The following is a 17,741-nucleotide window of genomic DNA, read 5'->3' as shown; positions in this document are numbered from 1 at the left end:
ACAGTAGAATTTTTTTAAATAACCCGTCCGATTAAACCCGAAAAGCCGAATGGACAGAGAGTTTAGAAGTCCGACCAGCCCGACCCGATGAATGGCATGCACCCAACCGGCCCGACCCGGACCGATTCCCACCTCTAGCTTGCAGGTTCAAACCAATTAAATCTGCAAACTATTTCCAGTTTGTTAAGTCACTATCAGCCGTCGATATTTCTGATACGAACCAGATGTCGTAACTCAATTGATAATCAAGTATTAAACTCCAAGTTTAAAAATAAAATAAAAAGCTTATTGGTTTCAGAGCTGCATTTATAATCCCTTAAAAATGGTCGATTTTGCCCTAATTTCTATGCAGATCGGCCATAGATCTCTGCTAAAAAAGAAATCATCTTTCTTTCTTCGTCTTGTCAACCGTGCAAGCAAATCAATCGAAAACAATTACTACTAGTATAAACAAAAAAATATGAAACCATAGATCTACCAAAGAATTCTCATACTCATCTCCTACCACCGCCACCACCACCACCACCACCGCCGCCGTCATTATGGGTAGCTTAAATCAAGGAGATATTCTCAAATCACCCCTTCCTTTGATTTCTAAAGTACTAGCTTTTGCCGTGGTTGCTTTTACTTTCTTCTACCTAGGTCAGCACTGGTCTGATGGATATGAACAGCTTGCTTTCTTCAATAACCAGCAATCTTCTAAAACCCCTTCCGTCGCAATTTCTCAAAATTCCGATCAAGTACAGGTACATCCATCCGATCCACCTCTACCCACATTGCTTGATTCTCAATCACCACCACCGGCACCATCACCACCAGTGACGGCGGAGAGATTTGGGATTGTTGATGAGAATGGAGTAATGACTGAAAATTTTGATGTTGGTAGTGTTGATCCCGATTTAATGGAGGATTTGAAGAATGTAAATCAGAGTACGGGTGAGGAAGAGAGTCTGAAAACTAGGGTTAAAATTGATAAATTTTCACACTGTCCAGATAGTATGAGAGAGTATATCCCTTGTTTGGATAATGTTGAGGAGATTATGAAACTTAATTCAACTGAAAAAGGGGAGAAATTTGAGAGACATTGTCCTGATAAAGACCACAGTTTGAATTGCTTGGTTCCTGCTCCAAAAGATTACAAAATACGAATCCCATGGCCGAAAAGCAGAGATGAGGTATTTTCTTCCCTGGATTTCAATTTGTATTGTATTGTTTTCTATAAGTATTTCAAGTTCATTATGCACTGAGATATGAACATGATAGGTGTGGTATAGTAATGTACCTCATTCGCGCTTAGTTGAAGATAAAGGCGGGCAGAACTGGATTCAGAGAGACAGTGATAAGTTTAAATTTCCTGGAGGTGGAACCCAGTTTATCCATGGAGCTGATGAGTACTTGAATCAAATATCACAGGTTTGTTTCGCCTTTCAAACTTTTGTCAATTGGAACTAGTTGCTCACTTGTGCTCATATAAATGGATATATATATAGATGCGGCTTATGTTCATGGTTTCGCCTATTGTGTAGATGGTTCCTGACATTGCATTTGGAAATCATACTCGAGTTGTATTAGACATTGGATGTGGAGTAGCAAGTTTTGGTGCTTTTCTGCTTTCACGAAATGTGACAACTTTGTCAATTGCACCAAAAGATGTTCACGAGAACCAAATTCAGTTTGCTCTCGAGCGTGGTGTTCCTGCAATGGTGGCAGCATTGGCAACACGTCGTTTGTTGTATCCAAGCCAGGCTTTTGAAATGATCCATTGTTCACGATGCAGGATTAACTGGACCCGTGATGGTAAGCCCGTTTATTTGTATTTCTTGGTTGATTTCTCATCATTTCGGCACCATTTTTATCCTAGATTTTAGTATACCTTATGAAGTTTGGACTAGATTTCTTTCTTATATCACTAATCTGAAGTTCTTAGTGTTTGACTGATTATGTTTTATTTTCTTTTGATTGTGGGGAAGATGGAATTTTGCTTCTTGAGGTCAACAGGGTGCTTAGAGCCGGAGGGTACTTTGCTTGGGCAGCTCAACCAGTATATAAACATGAATTGGCGCTGCAAGAACAGTGGAAAGGTATTCTTGATTCATTTAGATTCACTGAATTGCAGAATTTTGACTCGAATATTTTCGTAGAGAATGTCAAAATCCATGTTCTTCATTACAAGCTAGTTACCTAATCTTCACATGATTTTCTATGTCAACAGAGATGGAGGATCTCACTACTCGTCTTTGCTGGGAGCTTGTGAAGAAGGAAGGATATATTGCTATCTGGCGTAAACCTTTAAATAACAGCTGCTATAATGCACGTGAAGTTGGAACTCAACCTCCATTATGCGACCCAGATGATGACCCCGATAATGTTTGGTATATCCATCATCTATCATTCAATTGTACGATAAATAAGATCGATACATATCAAACCTCTAAAGACTACCCCACAATGTTTCCTCGGCTAATTGTACAATAAAATAGCATATCAAATCTCCAAAGGTTTTCTTAAGAGTTAATAATACTTCTCGCAGGTATGTTGATCTGAAGGCATGTATCAGTAGACTACCCGAGGATGGATTTGGGGCAAATATTAGTACATGGCCAGACAGATTGCTCAGTCGACCTAACAGGCTTCAGACCATACAAATTGATTCCCTGATATCTAGGGGAGAACTCTTCAAAGCGGAGTGGCATTATTGGAAAGAGACATTAGCAAACCACATGAGAATATTCCGTTGGCCAACTCTGCCGATACGAAATGTAATGGACATGAGAGCTGGTTTTGGAGGGTATGGACTTCTCTAGTCACATAGTTCTGTTTTTCCACCTCTTTTAAGTTTTTCTTTATATTTGGACCGACAATGACTATCCTAATTTTTATGGGAGGAATACCGATATTTTCTTACGAAAGTTCCTTTTGTATGGCAGATTTGCTGCAGCATTAATCGATCTGGGGGTGGATTACTGGGTAATGAATGTTGTTCCTGTTAGTGGACCGAATACCTTGCCAGTTATTTATGACCGTGGACTTATAGGAGTTATGCATGACTGGTATGGCTAATGAATCAAATTATCATTTATTCTCTAACTATATCTATTGTTCCCTCTTAAATCATTTGAGATGCCATTTCCACCACTAAAACTCTATTTCTGATGATTTTGGGACGCTGTCCTCAGGTGTGAACCATTTGATACATATCCAAGAACTTACGATTTTCTGAACGCAAATCGCCTCTTCTCCACCGAACAAAAACGGTATTAACTGCAATTCTGCCGAGCTTTCATCTTTTACAGACTATTTTAGGAGATCAAGGCCAAGTTTTACTCATTTGTGTATTGCTTACGTGTCTAACACCTGCACTTGTTTTGATTTCCTCTAAATTATGCAACAGATGCAACATTTCGACGATTATGCTTGAGATGGATCGAATCTTGAGACCAGGGGGACAAGTATATATAAGTGATTCTAAAATGGTGATGGATGAAATTCAGGAGGTAGCAACTGCAATGGGTTGGTGGTCAACATTGCGTGACTCAGGCGAAGGGCCTCATGGAATTTGGAAGCTCATGATATGTAGCAAACGTCTATAACGGTTCATATTAGCAAAGAAACCTCATAATTGCACGAAATAGAATCAATAAACAAGAAGTAATGTTTCTCTCTCGCCCCACTTTCTCATCATAGAAGCCTCATTTTGAAGAGAAGGCGACATATTCGATAAGCATCAAGGGAAATCTAAATGTAATTTTAGTTGTTAATCATTGTTTAGTTGTTGAACATAAATGATAGGGACATAGGGTGTTTTTATTTCTTCATTTCTTCCGTTTTTCGGTAATTGTTTTATGTGTTTGATATAATATTCAGATAATTTATGGAATCTATGGACTAATCAAAAGCAAATTAATCATGGTTGGTTTGGAGCATCATCGTTTCTCCTGTGTTGTTTGATACCATAAGTATCTCCCATTTGTGAGCTTAAGAAGGTTTTCATCTTGTTGTTTCAAAAGAGAATATCCATATACTGTATTGTTTGACCTCATGATGAACATAAAGAGAAAAAGAATCCCACCCTCGAAACTCTAGACGAGGGTTATCCCCTTCATCAAACCCTTCATCTTGTCTGAGAGACCCATGACAGAGGGAAATTCAAAAGGCTTATTAATGGAGAGATGAGAGAATAGAGAGAGATGGTCACAGAGGGAAATTCAAAAGGCTTATTAATGGAGAGACGAGAGAATAGAGAGAGATGGTCGACCTGATAGTGAAAAAAGACAACGTTTTCTTATGTGTAGGTATGACTGGTATTCAACAAAAAGAAATATTTGTTTGCCTTACTCCAATCTCAATTGAATTCCGACCAGGATATGTAGCCGGAAGAACTAAGAGGGAAAAAGCTCTATCTTTAAATCCTATGTGGTCACACACTTTGATCATGATTCAGCCGAGATTGTGGCGTGACATATTGTATGTGGGACAAAAGAAATACCAATTGGCTTGGGGATATAGTCAATTGACCGAGTCAAGTAAAATTGTGGATGGAGCCATAAGCCCATAGGCAGGAAAGAAATTATGTGCGTAGTGTGCCTGAGGAAAGAGGACAATTATGTAATTTGATTCTCATATCCTATATATAGTATTACCCTCATCTTCGAGGCTGGAAGACGAAGAAGAAGAAGATTGTGCCCCCCGTCGTCACCGGTGGTATTCCTCTGTAGATCAAGTCCGATCGAAGAATTCTCTGCTTTCGAGGTAATAAATTTATTTATTCTCTAAATTCATGATCTAGTTGTTGTATCATGGTTTCGGTTTACATGTTTCTTTATTAGGGTTTGTTTCCTCCTCAAATGTTAACCGTTCGCCTAGTTTGTTTTGTTTTCTCGATTCAATCTATATGGTCTTGTAAAATTTATCATCTGTTAATGTTGTTTTACCCAATCAGAGAAAACTTCTAGCCAATAAAACTACATATAATCTTCGAATTCCAACTAACTATATTGGATCTTATATATTTCCATCTGATTTTTGTAATACTTCTGATTCTGCCTTTTTTGGCGTCTGGGAATAAGGGACTGATTTTCCTGTGTTTGTGAAGGGGATTTTGCCCAGCCCTTTGAAATGAATATGTGATTCAAGTAATACATGGATTTTAGCAACCATAGCCTACAGTTTCACTCCCCAAATTTGGCGTACCGATTCCCCTTACCCTTTTAAGGTGGGTTTGTGATCCATCACCCAAAATTTTGCGTACCCCAATTGTATTGAATAGGTATAACCCTAGCATTTAGATGCTCACATGGTAGCGTACCAATACCCGTACTGGAGCAATCTGCGTGCCAGGTAACATTGGTTTCACACTCGTATAAAAAATTTGAAGAGTTCTACGCCTAAAGAACAACTCAAAGAAATAAAACTAAAAGTAAGCGAGACGGTGGAAGTAGAACTATAGCATTTGGTGATTTCTTTCGCTGTTGAATGTTGCCATAAAACGCTGATGTTCAAATGTGCTTTCCAGCTTCATGTATTAAGCAGAAAGTAAACTTCTCAACTCTAGATTCATCATTCGCACTGTTGGTTCCCATTGTACGAGAGACCAAAAATACTGAGCTATGTGGTTAACAACTGTGGAGATGGGACTTTGGATCCCAAGTAGTTGGGCTCCGGACTTGTCCTCGACTCTCGTCTTGTCTGAGACTGATTGACGCAACTTCTACTTATTCTTTTAACTACCAAAGAATGAGAATATTTCAGAAAAAACAAAGAAGGTGAAAGTGAAACCTGAGTCTGCGAGTCGAGGGCAACTCGAGTGCAAATGAAGTGCAACAAGAAAATATTGATCAACACTTCTCTAATCATCTATCTTGTTGTCTGTGTACTAATGCAGGATGACAGAAACACCATTTAGGGCCAGAGAGTTGCTTTTGGAGAAGCAAAAATATTTTCAGAACATTCAAAAACACACATACCTGAAGGGGAGATATGACAAGCTCACCTCCGTCATCATTCCCCTTGGATTGGCAGTCACTTGTCTTTCCCTCATTGTGAGTTCTCTTCTCTATATGATCTTACCACTTGTGAAATAAAAACTTCGCTTTCATTTTGTTAACTTTGTGCCCTCTTAAAATATGACCGAAACTTTTGTACTTTATCTAGGGGCGAGGAGTCTACAATATGTCCCATGGGGTCGGAAAGAAGGAATGAGGGGTTTATGACTTCTCAAGACGGAATAACAGTTCTCCATTTTCTTGTTGCATAAAAATTTCATGCTTTCGAACTTAGACTGATTTTTCTTTTTCTTTTCTGTGTTTCATTGTGATAAGAACCAAATAATGACTGTGCTCGGTTTACAGTTTCAGAACCTCTTGACTTTCTCCTAGGAGGTTTCCGAATTATAGTTCATTTTACACTGTCTCAGATTCGATATAGGCAAATGCTTATGTGAATTTTCGATTTATTTCCTTGAGATTTCAGTGAAACATCGTGAAGTTATGATTCTTCTTCACGTGTAGTTTAGCGATATGAGAGAAGGTAATCAAATCATTTGGTTAGTGTTAAACCGCTCTCTATGTTTTAATGTTATTAACGTTCCAACTTGTTCTGCAATTTGTTAGTGATGGTTACATGTTAGTATTTGTTAAGACAGGTTATACATTAATGAATTGAACTCTTCTACCTCCTGATTGGTGGGAATAGAACAGATGAGGCTGTCTTAATCAGATGTTAAAACATGTTATTAGAATCTTAATGATTTTAGTTGTATTGACTCCGTCTGATCTTCATACTGTTGTTCTAAGATAGTATAATGCCAAGTTGAGTTTAGTATGAAGAATCATCTGGTGCGACCCTAAACCTACCTTAGCTACTTATAATTTTTTTAATAAACAAGCATTGTTCGGTCTAACAGTTGTATACACTATCCATCTGATGTAGCAACCCATAGGCACTCAAATGAGTTTAGCGGGCTGATGAAATAAATTGGTAAGGGTCTCGCCTAAGACAGCTGCGAAGGGAATGGGTGCAAAAGTGCCCTCTCTGTAGGTGGCCACTGCCGGAATATATTTCTCCTGGCTATATAATATAAGTAACGCAGCTGCGAAGGGAATGGGTGCAAAGGTGAGCAAAGGTGATAAAAGCTGCAAAAAACCTTTAGGAGTCTCTCTATGGATAATATCTAGAACGCAACGCTCGGTGCCATGTGCCTTTATGAAGATCAGGAAACTAGCCAAAAGAGGCCAACCTCCTCTCTCACAATGAAGAAGAATAATATTCTGTTGATCACCTATAGCCAACCAACTCTCACAAACACTAAGAAGTGATGAATCAGAGATAGAGGAAGAATAGAACAAGCTTCGTGCTGTCGTGGGTATTCCACAACTGTGAGATCGTACTCACACAATATATCAGCATATTGGCTTCTCTTTTCACCCTCTCTGAAGTTGAAGGCAATAAATGATGAATCCCAAAATTCCTCGTTTAACTCGGTTATTATTTCATGCAAATAACTGTCATATATATACTGTCGGGCAAGGCTTCAGTCAAAAAGCATGAATCAAAAACTGCATCAAATAGATAAACACAAGTATTTCAATTAAATTCGACCATCCGTCGAATAGAAAATAATGTATAAAACATTAACATTTGCTTTCCAAGAACGCACTTTCAGAAACAAAAAGAAGGTCATGGTGGAGTGACTTACCATACATTCTGTCGACGAATTCTAGCAAGCCGCCCGGAGGTCTTTTATGAAAGAAACGGCTGAAGAGGGACATTTTGCCCCTCCATCCGCTGCTTCCACGGCAACTGTGAATTGAAGCCAGTTTTAATTTTTCATACCAAAACCCTAACCAATTTTAATTGTAAGACTCCTTAATCTAGATGTAGCAATTATGAGTTAATAATCATAAACTAATAGAGAACAAGAAAATTCAGACATACTCTAGACATATATCTTATGTGGCTTGCTGTGATTCGTGTTTTTGATGATTCTAATTCACCAGACAACGAATCACGACAAGCCACATAAGATGTATGTCTAGAGTATGTCTGGATTTTCTTGTTCTCTATCATTTCTCTTTACAGTACGGACAATAAGTTGACAAATCATAAAAACCTAATTACACATCAAAATTGAAACTTGTAAAATTTAAATCAAAGCTGAATTTGTGGATGACAGCAAAGAAAGACCTCACCTTGTCCCCAATTCTGTTCCAGAGACCTCTCAATAGAGGTGAAAATGAGAATAGCAGAGAAGCTGATGGAGTTGATACAGCTTATACATTAATGAATTGAACTCATCCACCTCCTGATTGGTGGGAATAGAACAGATGAGGCTGTCTTAATCAGATCTTAGAACATGTTATTAGAATCTTAATGAGTTTAGTTGTACTGACTCCATTTGATCTTCATACTGTTGTTCTAAGATAATATAATGTCAAGTTGAGTTCAGTATGAGAAATCATGTGGCCCGACTCTAGACCTACCTTTAGCTAGCTACTTATAATTTGTTAATAAACAAGCATTCTTCAGTAATGTTAGAATTGGTACAATCAATGAATAGAAATATTCTTCAACAAAAAAAAAATGAATAGAAATATTTGTATATTAAGACATAAATGAGGGGCAAGAGAATGGTCTATCCATCTTTTTTTATTTATTTTTTTTGTTAAGGGGAATGGTCTAATCCATGTGATGTAGCAACCCATAGGCACTCAAATGAGTTTAGCGGGCTGATGAAATAAATTGGTAGAGGTCTCGCCTAACAATCTAATGGAAAACGATACCACATCCTCTGGTCTCACTTCCTAATACACTATACATTTTATTAGTTTTGAAATTCTTATCAATATAAGGAACTCTTTTTTTTTTTTTTTTTTTTAAGGAAGGAACTCATAACTCTATAAGAAAAAACTTCCTATTACACTATATATCTATTAATTTTGAAATTCTAAACTATATACCAAACACATAGTATCTCTTTATAAGAAAAATATGAGTAAGTGGAAACGTAAGATCGATTAATGGACAATTAATTATTAGTCAAAAATAGAACATTTGGTGGAGGGTACAACTGTAAATAAAATAGTGGAATGACATTTTGTTTGTTTGGGAGAGTGATAGCAATAGCAACAATAGCTGCTTGCCTTGGTGGATGATCACTCACCTCAGGCCCAGGCTCTCAGCTTAAGAAGGAGACCAAGCAAAGCTTCCTTTCTTCCGCCTGTAATTTTTAGGTTGAGGTGTGGCATAAGAATAGCCTCACGTCACCGGAGACTGACTGACTACCTTTTAAAAGAGATAGAGAGAGAGAGAAAGTGGAATCTATATATATATAGTAGTATATAAAACGAGCAGAGAGAGAGAAGGTGTTGGGTGTTTTCACATGGACAGTCTGTCAATAGCGCGGTGGTATCTATTTTCTGTCTGTCTCCGTCCATCTTCATCATACAACAACATAGATAGATAGAGATCGATAGAGATAGGGATCACCCACCACCACCACCGCCACTATTTATTTTCTCTCTCTAGATTCATCTTCCTACTAATCCGCCATAGATCCAGAGCTCCTCCCTCCCGCCACTCTCGATGGCTTCACTTCTTGAATCTGGTTGGCTGGTAATCTCTTCTCCTTCTCTCTCTCTCTTTTACTACTCCCTTTTGCAAATCAACAACCTTTTAATTTCTTGCTTGATTCGATTCCTACCGAGACTTTTATCATTTTCTACTAATAAGTATCTTTTATTCCCGATCCGAAAAACTGATTTTCGTTTTTAGTTGTTGAATTCCTTTTTTTGATTTGAGATTTTTTTTTTTTATATGAATCAGCTCTATATATATATATGTTTACTTTCTGAATCAACCTGATGTTGTACTTCATTTCCTTTTGGGATCTGCTTTTGTTGTGGTGAAATTGAAGTTGTTTTGTTGAGATTCTAGTGATTAGAGTTGTTATTTGGTTCCTGATTATTTTGTTTCTATTAGTGAAAGTAGAATCAAGCTTACATTTGATTAATTGAAGTTCAAGCTAGAAATTATCAATTATATTAAAAAGTACTAGATTGATTTCATTTGTCATTCTAATCTTGCATCTACTCTAATAATTAAAAAAAACAAAAAAAGCGTATGCATATCCTTGCATTCATCAACTAATAAGAGTCTGAATTGATCAAAATGAGTTATTTTCAATCCGAAATATGGTTGATTCTGAATTGATCAATTTTGCCTGATTATTTGAACTTGTATTTGTTTGTTTCTGTTGCAGTATCTGATCACTCATTTCAGCGATTTCCAACTATCTTGTTTAGGAAGTTTCTTTCTTCATGAAAGTGTTTTTTTCTTCTCTGGACTTCCCTTTTTATTTCTTGAAAGGGCTGGCTTCATGAAAAAGTACAAAATTCAGGTTATCTTCTTTCTTTTCTCTTTCAGATTTTACAAAATTATATGCAGGGTTAATTTTTATACATTGTAAAAGAAGTTTAGTTACATTCATGGTTTTTAAGCAATTGAATATAGATTACTAGACTCTAGACTGTTTTCCTTTCGTTCTCTACTCATTGCGGAAAATACGGAAGGTCACCTAGTTAATAAAGTAAGTTGGGTTTAGGAGCTCTTCTAGTTCTACATGATTTTGAATAGTATTTACTAGTTACTACACGCAAAACTATCCTCCAAAATTTTAGCAGATAACCATCTTTGGGCTTTAATTGATTTTGTTTCAGCATTGTCAGTCAAAGTTGTGGTAGCATCAGAATGAACAATGTGGGGTTCTAGTCCGGAAATACATATATATACTTTGTTACATTAAAAATGTGAAGAGAAACATTTAGATATTTAAAAGAGATTTACAATCTGCTTGAGATGCATCAAGCCATTGTGGTGATAAGGTTTATTTAATCTATAAAGAATTAATCTAACAGTCTTGACATGCAAACTTGGACATGAGCATGGTCATTTCATCTCTGAGTAAAAAATTCTATTGGTAACTGTATTCAGATAATAAAACTAGTTAGAGTTGCAGGAAGAGTAAGTTGTAGGATGGTAACAACACTGTGGGGAAAAAATATAAAATGCTCTTTCGTAGTGCCGATGCTGCTTTTCTTAGCTGGTTACAGACGTACTGGTGCTGGCTTTGCTGCATGAATATAGGTTTCGAGTGCTTTACTTGCTTGGTCCAGTATTTATTGCACTATTTCATTTATGCTTCACAGACCAGTTCACATAGAAAGAAATGGCGTGTTCAGTACAATAAACTACTTGCTCATCTGATTTTGCCACTGATTTTCTTTTGCACACGCTTCCTAAATAAGCTACACTTTTGTTAAAGTTTTTTACGTGTTGCCCGCCACTTTCAGCTGAAAGTGACCTACATAGTACTATCCTCCTGTCTCTGTCTTTGGTTATTGTGAATAGATTTTTTTTGGCTTACCAAATGATTGTGGGGTTTAGATGTTAACAAAATTATCTTCATTGCAGTCCAAAAATAACACCCCTGCTGCACAAGAGAAATGCATCATACGGCTAGTGCTTTACCACCTTGGTGTTAACTTGCCAGTTATGATATTCTCCTACCCCATCTTCAGATACATGGGCATGCAAAGTAGCCTGCCATTGCCGTCCTGGTACTTTCAGGTTCTTTAGATACTAAATCTTCACATTTTTTCCACTGCTTGACAATATTAATTCCAGTGGGGCTTGGTTGTGTTTTGTTCGAAGAGACCCTCAATTTTTGTTCTACACATTTACACCAAATTACTAAAAGCATTTGTTACACTGTTGTATCCATTCATTTTAATATTTTAATATTTCCATTTTTTCACAAAATGTGGATTGCAATGTGCATATTAGTTGTTTTCTTGGTATGCAGGAAAGTAGTTTTGACTCAAATAATCTTCTACTTCATCCTCGAGGATTTTGTGTTTTATTGGGGTCACAGAATTTTACATACAAAATGGCTGTACAAGCATGTCCACAGTGTTCATCATGAGTGAGTGAAGTTACTGATTTTACGTTCTGAATTATTTTATGTTCCTTTACATATACTTGGTCTCTGGTTCAATTCGGATGTCTCTTATGGTACTCATATAGTTATCTTTTGAATTGTCTACAGATATGCTACACCATTTGGACTTACTTCAGAATATGCTCACCCTGCTGAGATATTGTTTCTTGGTTTTGCTACCATAATTGGTCCTGCTATCACTGGGCCTCACCTGTTGACTTTGTGGTTATGGATGGTATTAAGAGTACTGGAAACAGTGGAGGCACATTGTGGATATCATTTTCCATGGAGCTTGTCAAACTTGTTACCAGTGTATGGAGGGTAAGCTGCTATCTTTTTATTGTTGTTTCTTTAGGAGTGTATACATGTATATCCATCCTTGTATTTTTCGATAAGTCGTTTTTATTCCATTTGCTGATACCTGTGTTATTATAAAACATGAGCAGCGCTGATTTTCATGACTATCATCACCGTCTGTTATACACCAAGTCCGGCAACTACTCATCAACCTTTACTTACATGGATTGGTAAGTCGCTTCCAATTGATGTTATAATATTCATTTTATAAGTTATTTCAATGCTAATTCTGTAGTCCCCGGGCTCCCCATAGTTCAATCATGTTTCTGACTTACTGACTTGAGGGCATTTGGTTCAATTTTGCTCTTTGAGTCTCTTAGACGTGTAATGGTTGATTCAGGGCTTTATGCTTATACATCTTCTAATTACCGAATCTTTTAATACAAAATAAATATGTGGTAAAACTGAGAAAAAAAATCTCCAAACATTACACACACAGAAAAATAAAACTTTAATATCTAAGTACCATCCTTCGTAGCTAATGTTAGTACTGCTGAAAGTATCAGTAAGTCTAACATAACTTCCTCGAACTAGGAGCTAGTCTTATCTAATTGTATAACCTTCTTTTGATAACGTAATGTAGTGATTGACCTTTACATAGAGGTGGTTTCCCAAGTGCATAAGTTATAGGCAAGAGTTTATCTATTTCGATCTATCGTCTACACCAGGTCATTTGTTGGAATCTCCTTGTATTTTGTAATACAGGTTAAACTCAAAAGTTGTGTCCTTGTCTATCGTATAATAACTAGGTATTGGCTTGTACTTCGTAAATTTATGCCGGAGCATGAACTTTGAGATGTTCCCTAGAATCTAATGCTATATCTTTATGCATAGTATTATTTTACGATTCGGGGCTTAGTATGCACTTCCTTGAAATTTGAGATTGTATAGTATGCCTATGCACTGCCGGCAACTTGTTGATTTGGTCAAGGATTGGGTGCTTGTCACAAACTTATACAGAGCAGAACGACCAATATCTTTGTGGACCCATTTCAAGCCCCAATGCTGTAACTTTTTGTCATTTCTATCTTTTCCATTCGTTACAAACTAATCCGTAATACTCCGCGAAAATAAAATAAAAACAACTGATTGATTAAGGACATGAGGATATTATTTAGATTGTTTGGTGATAAGCTGTAAAAGTAAGTGTGTGATATTCACTCTTCCTATAGTTGATGTGCCACAAAGGTTGTCCATGAAATATTTGGTGATTGATTGACTCCATAAGGACTCTTCTTTTCTTTTGGCTGTTATTCTCCAAGAATCTCTTGTTAGACATGCTTTAACATATTCATATTCCGATGCTTTTGATCGTCAAAGTATTATCTCATTCTTTTTGTTATCAGAATCTAATTTCAATTAACTCAAAACTTTTTTGTCTCCCTATCAGTTTGAGCACATACCTATTCAGAATTTGTTCGATGTGTAATGATTCACTCGTGCATCCTTTTTCTTTCCATTGTTCTTTGCTGTTTCTGATTTGTTAAATCTCTAATTTACTGAATACTGACATTTATTAGAAGCAAGTTTATTATCAACTGACGTGGGCTCAACTATTTATGTCGTCAGGATATTTGGAACAGATAAAGGTTACCGAAAACTGAAGGCGCTCAAGAACTATGAAGCTGAAGAAGGAAACAAGAAAATGTAATAAAATGAATCTGTTTTTCGGCTAAGGGGTTCACATCAGGGAGAAGAAGCAAATATGAAAAGGTTTCGTTCCCGCCTTGACCCTGACGAGGTTTGTTTGTTTAATTGGTAGAAGCAGGTTGTGGTTTTATGTGTGTGCAGATAATGTGGAACGTTTCTAACGAGAGATATTATGATGAAATTTTGTGAATCTCTTTCTAGCTCAACCCTTTATCTTTCTACAAGAATCTCATTCTAACCATTATGCAACATATATCCCATTATGCCAATTGACTACATTTACATCCTATTTGTAGCTTGAATGGCATGCTTCCAATAAGAAACCGAGAAGATAAAAATTGGTCCAATCCATCGGTGGTATAACCTGGATAGTCTTTTTCCCACCTTTTTTAATTGTCCGAGTCAGACTCTGAAACCTAAATCAGCGATTAGAAATAGGTGACTCAAGCAAATGAAAAATTATAGAAGAGGCTACAAAAGTAGAGGATCTAGTTGAGAACTACTCCAGATTTAATTTGAAAATTAAGACCGTTGATTTTTTTGTAGGTTTACATAATTCTGACCAAAATGAATGATGTATTAGCATCTCTAATTGTACTAGGCTCGACTGAAACGTTTGAAGTAAGAGGGAATTTTGGCACACCGAAGGGGTTAATGTTCTCATCTGCGTGGTGGTTACAGATGTTACCGACCTTGCCCCTCTTTTCAAGAACTATGTAAGAAAACCCCAAAATTTGGGTCCAAATACGAAAAAAAAACTTACTCGGGAATAATAATGTAAAAAAAATCTCAATTTTTAAACTGTTGCCAATACTTTTGAAATTGCTGACAACACTTTTAAAACTATGACACGTATAATTATGTTCTTGATTATGTGTGATCAAAAACAAATTTGTTCATACATTTACAAAATTGTATTTACAAAATTGTTTAGCAAATACGAAATTGTTGAGAGCAAACTATGTTTTGTTTTAAGAAATTTTCAAAAATATTTTGTAATTTCTAACTTCTGAATTATTTTTCCATTATTATTTCGGATTGGGTTCATTTAATATTTCGGCCCGAATTTTTTCCTTATAATTTTCCTCTCTCAAAAGCACTATGATAGGAACCAAAATTCACTGTGGTGACTAAAGATATTTGATATGGACTCACTTTTCACTCAAGTCAGAGTTGGTAAACCATTTTAGAGGTGCCCAAGGAGACTTGTCTCAGGCAAAATGTATATTTGAACAGATATCTGACAAAATGCCGCATGCATTGAAATATGGATCTTGTTTTCCCACTGACATGTGTTGTGCTAAACCGAATCGTGTCTTTCTTATGACATGTGTCGTGCTCAACTACACAACTTATTCAAACAGTCTGAGTCACCAAAAATACGTGGATGACCTTCACAGCTCTGCTAGTTCAACAAAAAAAAAAAACTTCACAGCTCTGCTGTCGTGCCTACCCTTCTGGCCTTCTCTGTTACTTTTTAGGGTTTGATAGTTACGGAAGTGGACCTAGAACCATAATTAATAACCTCAAACTATGATACTCCTAAACAAGATTAATTAAATAAAAATTATATTTTATATATAAAGCAGTCCCTAAAAACAGCATTTCTTTTGCTAGTATAAAATAAAAGGGACCAAAAATAAAATAAAATGTTTGCTACGTGTCCTTCCTTAAATCAACCACCACGACACTAACATTGTCCGAACTGTTTCTGGCCAAAGCCATCTTCGTCAACAGTAACGCCGCAGCTGAACAAGCCTTATTAGAACTTTCTCCGTTAGCCAACGTTTTCTCCCCGTTGGACGAAGGAGTCAATAGATCCAACGGTCCACTAGGACCGTTACCATTTAAGCACATCCGGACGATATTACAAGCTGTTTCGTTTGATATAACGTCCCATAAACCATCACTGGCCAAAATCATACAATCATCCTCAGCCGTCCGATCTGTAATTGTTATCTCTGGTTCCGAACTCACATACGGTTTCAAGTAATTATCCCCTGCACAATTTTCCAAAAATTAAAAACAAAGTACCGTACTTTGGTACACGCTAACGTGCGCCATGAGTGTATAATACGTATAGATATGGAACGGGTTCCGGTACGGATACCGGTAAGGGTACGAGGTTATTTGGGGCTTACCGATTGCTCGGGACATGGCAAGAACTCCAAGAACACGAGGACCGTCCCAGTAGATTACTCTGCCACCAGCTTCTTCAATCCGAGCTAGTTCATCTGGTCGATCGGGCTGTTCAAGTAAAACGAAATAAAAAAAAATCAGTTCAATCTCCATGACTAGGGCAAATTTTGCTCAAGATTAAGCCTTAAACGAAGATCTATAATGGAAAAGGAATTGAAAGACTAGGATTAATTAAGATAAGAAGTCCTAACCTTATGATCGACGGAAAGAGGAATAGCTTTTCCACCACGACTAAGTACAGCTCGTGAATCGCCACAATTAGCGACAACGATTTTATCGGGAGTGACAACAGAAACCACAGCGGTAGATCCAACGGCGTCACATTTATGTGTTTGAAGTTCGCATCGACAACTTAATGCTCCGTTACTCAACCCTAAAACCTCTTTATCCATTCGATTGAAGCTTTTCTCCATCGTTTTATCCCAAACTAACGAAGAAGATTCTTCTGAGTTTTCAATTTCTTCTTTAACTAGTTGATGTAATCGATCTTTACAACTTATTGCAACGTGAGAACATCCGTGGCCATCGTAAACACCAAAATAATGAAGGCTCGCCGGATTCTGAGAATTACTAGTACAAGTTTTCAGACTAAACGATGGATGAATTGAAACAGCATCTTCCATATCTCTTCTCCGTCCACAAACTGAACTAAAACCGAAATTCGGACAACGATCTGAGATTAAAGTTTCTACTGTCACTGTAGCTGGAGGAGAACAATTATTAGAACTAACAGTAGTCTCCACAGAAGACGCATCTGAGATAGAATTCGAGCTATAATCACAGCTCTGTGAATTTTCATCGTCTGTGCAGTTTTCAACTGCGTTTTCTTCAGGACTAATTACGCCTCTTTTTTGACGCTTTCTACTCTCAGAAGGTTCGGCCATGCCGGCTATAACTTTGAACCGTCGGATCTCCATTCTCTTTCTCCTCGTTGCAATTGATGTCTTTTCACATGATGTCTGCGTCTTGCTTCCATCAACAATTCCACAACAGATCTCCGCCATCACCAATCGCTATATGATCTTCTTCCACCAGCTAATCTTCGACGATGAACCTCTCTACCAAAAACGGAATTAAAACAGAGATAACAATTAGCTCTCGCAAATTTCTTAATCAGAAACCAGAAATAGTGATTTGCCTTGGTGAATTTCTTGATCTGAAAATTTCAAATGAAAGCTTGAGTTGAGAGCTTTAAGAAGAAATCAGGAGTTTCTCTCTCTAATAAAAAAAAAACAGAGTTCTCCCCGTACGTGCTTATTCTTTTCTTTTCTTCTTCTTTTATTGTATATTATTTAGTGCCGATCAGCAATAAAGGCGAAAGACCCCTTTTACCTCTCTCTCTCTCTCTCTTGAGTTGAGAGGTAGAAGGAGCAGTTGGGGCAGCTGCCCGTCACCGTCACGGGCAAAACTAGACATATTGACGTAATGTTTCTCAGACTATAAGAACCAATCTAAACCCTTCATCTTAAAATATCTGTTTCTCTCTCTTACCCGTGAGATAACACGCGTAAAGATGTTATCGACTTGGACCAATAACAAATTA

The 17,741-nt window shown here is 37.1% G+C and overlaps 4 protein-coding genes across 4 annotated transcripts; 3 read left to right on the top strand and 1 right to left on the bottom strand.

The window, feature by feature from the left end:
• The first annotated feature begins 185 nt into the window (after nucleotides 1-185).
• Nucleotides 186-3,923, top strand: LOC147546549 (putative methyltransferase PMT11). The gene is made up of 9 exons (XM_086634013.1): nucleotides 186-1,175; nucleotides 1,264-1,413; nucleotides 1,527-1,797; nucleotides 1,971-2,081; nucleotides 2,213-2,372; nucleotides 2,531-2,788; nucleotides 2,928-3,050; nucleotides 3,177-3,254; nucleotides 3,392-3,923. The coding sequence occupies exons 1-9, from the start codon at nucleotides 543-545 to the stop codon at nucleotides 3,588-3,590; spliced, it is 1,983 nt and encodes a 660-aa protein (XP_086490139.1). The 5' UTR covers nucleotides 186-542; the 3' UTR covers nucleotides 3,591-3,923.
• Nucleotides 3,924-4,609: 686 nt separating this feature from the next.
• LOC147546548 (uncharacterized) lies at nucleotides 4,610-6,553 on the top strand. The gene is made up of 3 exons (XM_086634012.1): nucleotides 4,610-4,749; nucleotides 5,882-6,038; nucleotides 6,151-6,553. Exons 2-3 carry the CDS (start codon nucleotides 5,883-5,885, stop codon nucleotides 6,196-6,198), a joined length of 204 nt encoding a protein of 67 aa, XP_086490138.1. The 5' UTR covers nucleotides 4,610-4,749; nucleotide 5,882; the 3' UTR covers nucleotides 6,199-6,553.
• A 2,319-nt stretch (nucleotides 6,554-8,872) lies between these two features.
• On the top strand, nucleotides 8,873-14,205 carry LOC147546547 (methylsterol monooxygenase 2-2). The gene is made up of 7 exons (XM_086634011.1): nucleotides 8,873-9,609; nucleotides 10,256-10,393; nucleotides 11,467-11,612; nucleotides 11,858-11,977; nucleotides 12,101-12,313; nucleotides 12,439-12,519; nucleotides 13,919-14,205. The coding sequence occupies exons 1-7, from the start codon at nucleotides 9,580-9,582 to the stop codon at nucleotides 13,998-14,000; spliced, it is 810 nt and encodes a 269-aa protein (XP_086490137.1). The 5' UTR covers nucleotides 8,873-9,579; the 3' UTR covers nucleotides 14,001-14,205.
• A 1,350-nt stretch (nucleotides 14,206-15,555) lies between these two features.
• LOC147546546 (putative protein phosphatase 2C 24) lies at nucleotides 15,556-17,598 on the bottom strand. The gene is made up of 3 exons (XM_086634010.1): nucleotides 16,390-17,598; nucleotides 16,141-16,246; nucleotides 15,556-15,999 (listed from the first exon to the last, which is right to left on the bottom strand). Exons 1-3 carry the CDS (start codon nucleotides 17,200-17,202, stop codon nucleotides 15,656-15,658), a joined length of 1,263 nt encoding a protein of 420 aa, XP_086490136.1. The 5' UTR covers nucleotides 17,203-17,598; the 3' UTR covers nucleotides 15,556-15,655.
• Nucleotides 17,599-17,741: the final 143 nt, after the last annotated feature.

The sequence above is a fragment of the Eschscholzia californica genome, unplaced genomic scaffold, assembly GCF_041429995.1.
Source record: "Eschscholzia californica isolate CP2 unplaced genomic scaffold, dmEscCali1.0.p SCAF_4, whole genome shotgun sequence".
NCBI lineage: Eukaryota > Viridiplantae > Streptophyta > Magnoliopsida > Ranunculales > Papaveraceae > Eschscholzia > Eschscholzia californica.
Note: the sequence above shows the minus strand (reverse complement) of the source record. Positions and strands in the feature narration are given on the sequence as shown.

What these genes read in the sequence shown, in the direction of transcription:
- LOC147546549 (XM_086634013.1), top strand. Translation starts at nt 543, where the DNA reads ATGGGTAGCTTAAATCAAGGAGATATTCTCAAATCACCCCTTCCTTTG. An exon ending in ATGAGAGCTGGTTTTGGAGG is followed by an intron (nt 2,789 to 2,927) that starts GTATGGACTTCT and finishes TTTGTATGGCAG; the next exon opens with ATTTGCTGCAGCATTAATCG. An exon ending in TTCTCCACCGAACAAAAACG is followed by an intron (nt 3,255 to 3,391) that starts GTATTAACTGCA and finishes ATTATGCAACAG; the next exon opens with ATGCAACATTTCGACGATTA.
- LOC147546548 (XM_086634012.1), top strand. Translation starts at nt 5,883, where the DNA reads ATGACAGAAACACCATTTAGGGCCAGAGAGTTGCTTTTGGAGAAGCAA. An exon ending in TCACTTGTCTTTCCCTCATT is followed by an intron (nt 6,039 to 6,150) that starts GTGAGTTCTCTT and finishes TACTTTATCTAG; the next exon opens with GGGCGAGGAGTCTACAATAT.
- LOC147546547 (XM_086634011.1), top strand. Translation starts at nt 9,580, where the DNA reads ATGGCTTCACTTCTTGAATCTGGTTGGCTG. An exon ending in TGAAAAAGTACAAAATTCAG is followed by an intron (nt 10,394 to 11,466) that starts GTTATCTTCTTT and finishes TCTTCATTGCAG; the next exon opens with TCCAAAAATAACACCCCTGC. An exon ending in AGCCTGCCATTGCCGTCCTG is followed by an intron (nt 11,613 to 11,857) that starts GTACTTTCAGGT and finishes CTTGGTATGCAG; the next exon opens with GAAAGTAGTTTTGACTCAAA.
- LOC147546546 (XM_086634010.1), bottom strand. Translation starts at nt 17,202, where the DNA reads ATGGCGGAGATCTGTTGTGGAATTGTTGATGGAAGCAAGACGCAGACA. An exon ending in CTCTTTCCGTCGATCATAAG is followed by an intron (nt 16,247 to 16,389) that starts GTTAGGACTTCT and finishes TTACTTGAACAG; the next exon opens with CCCGATCGACCAGATGAACT. An exon ending in TGCCATGTCCCGAGCAATCG is followed by an intron (nt 16,000 to 16,140) that starts GTAAGCCCCAAA and finishes AAAATTGTGCAG; the next exon opens with GGGATAATTACTTGAAACCG.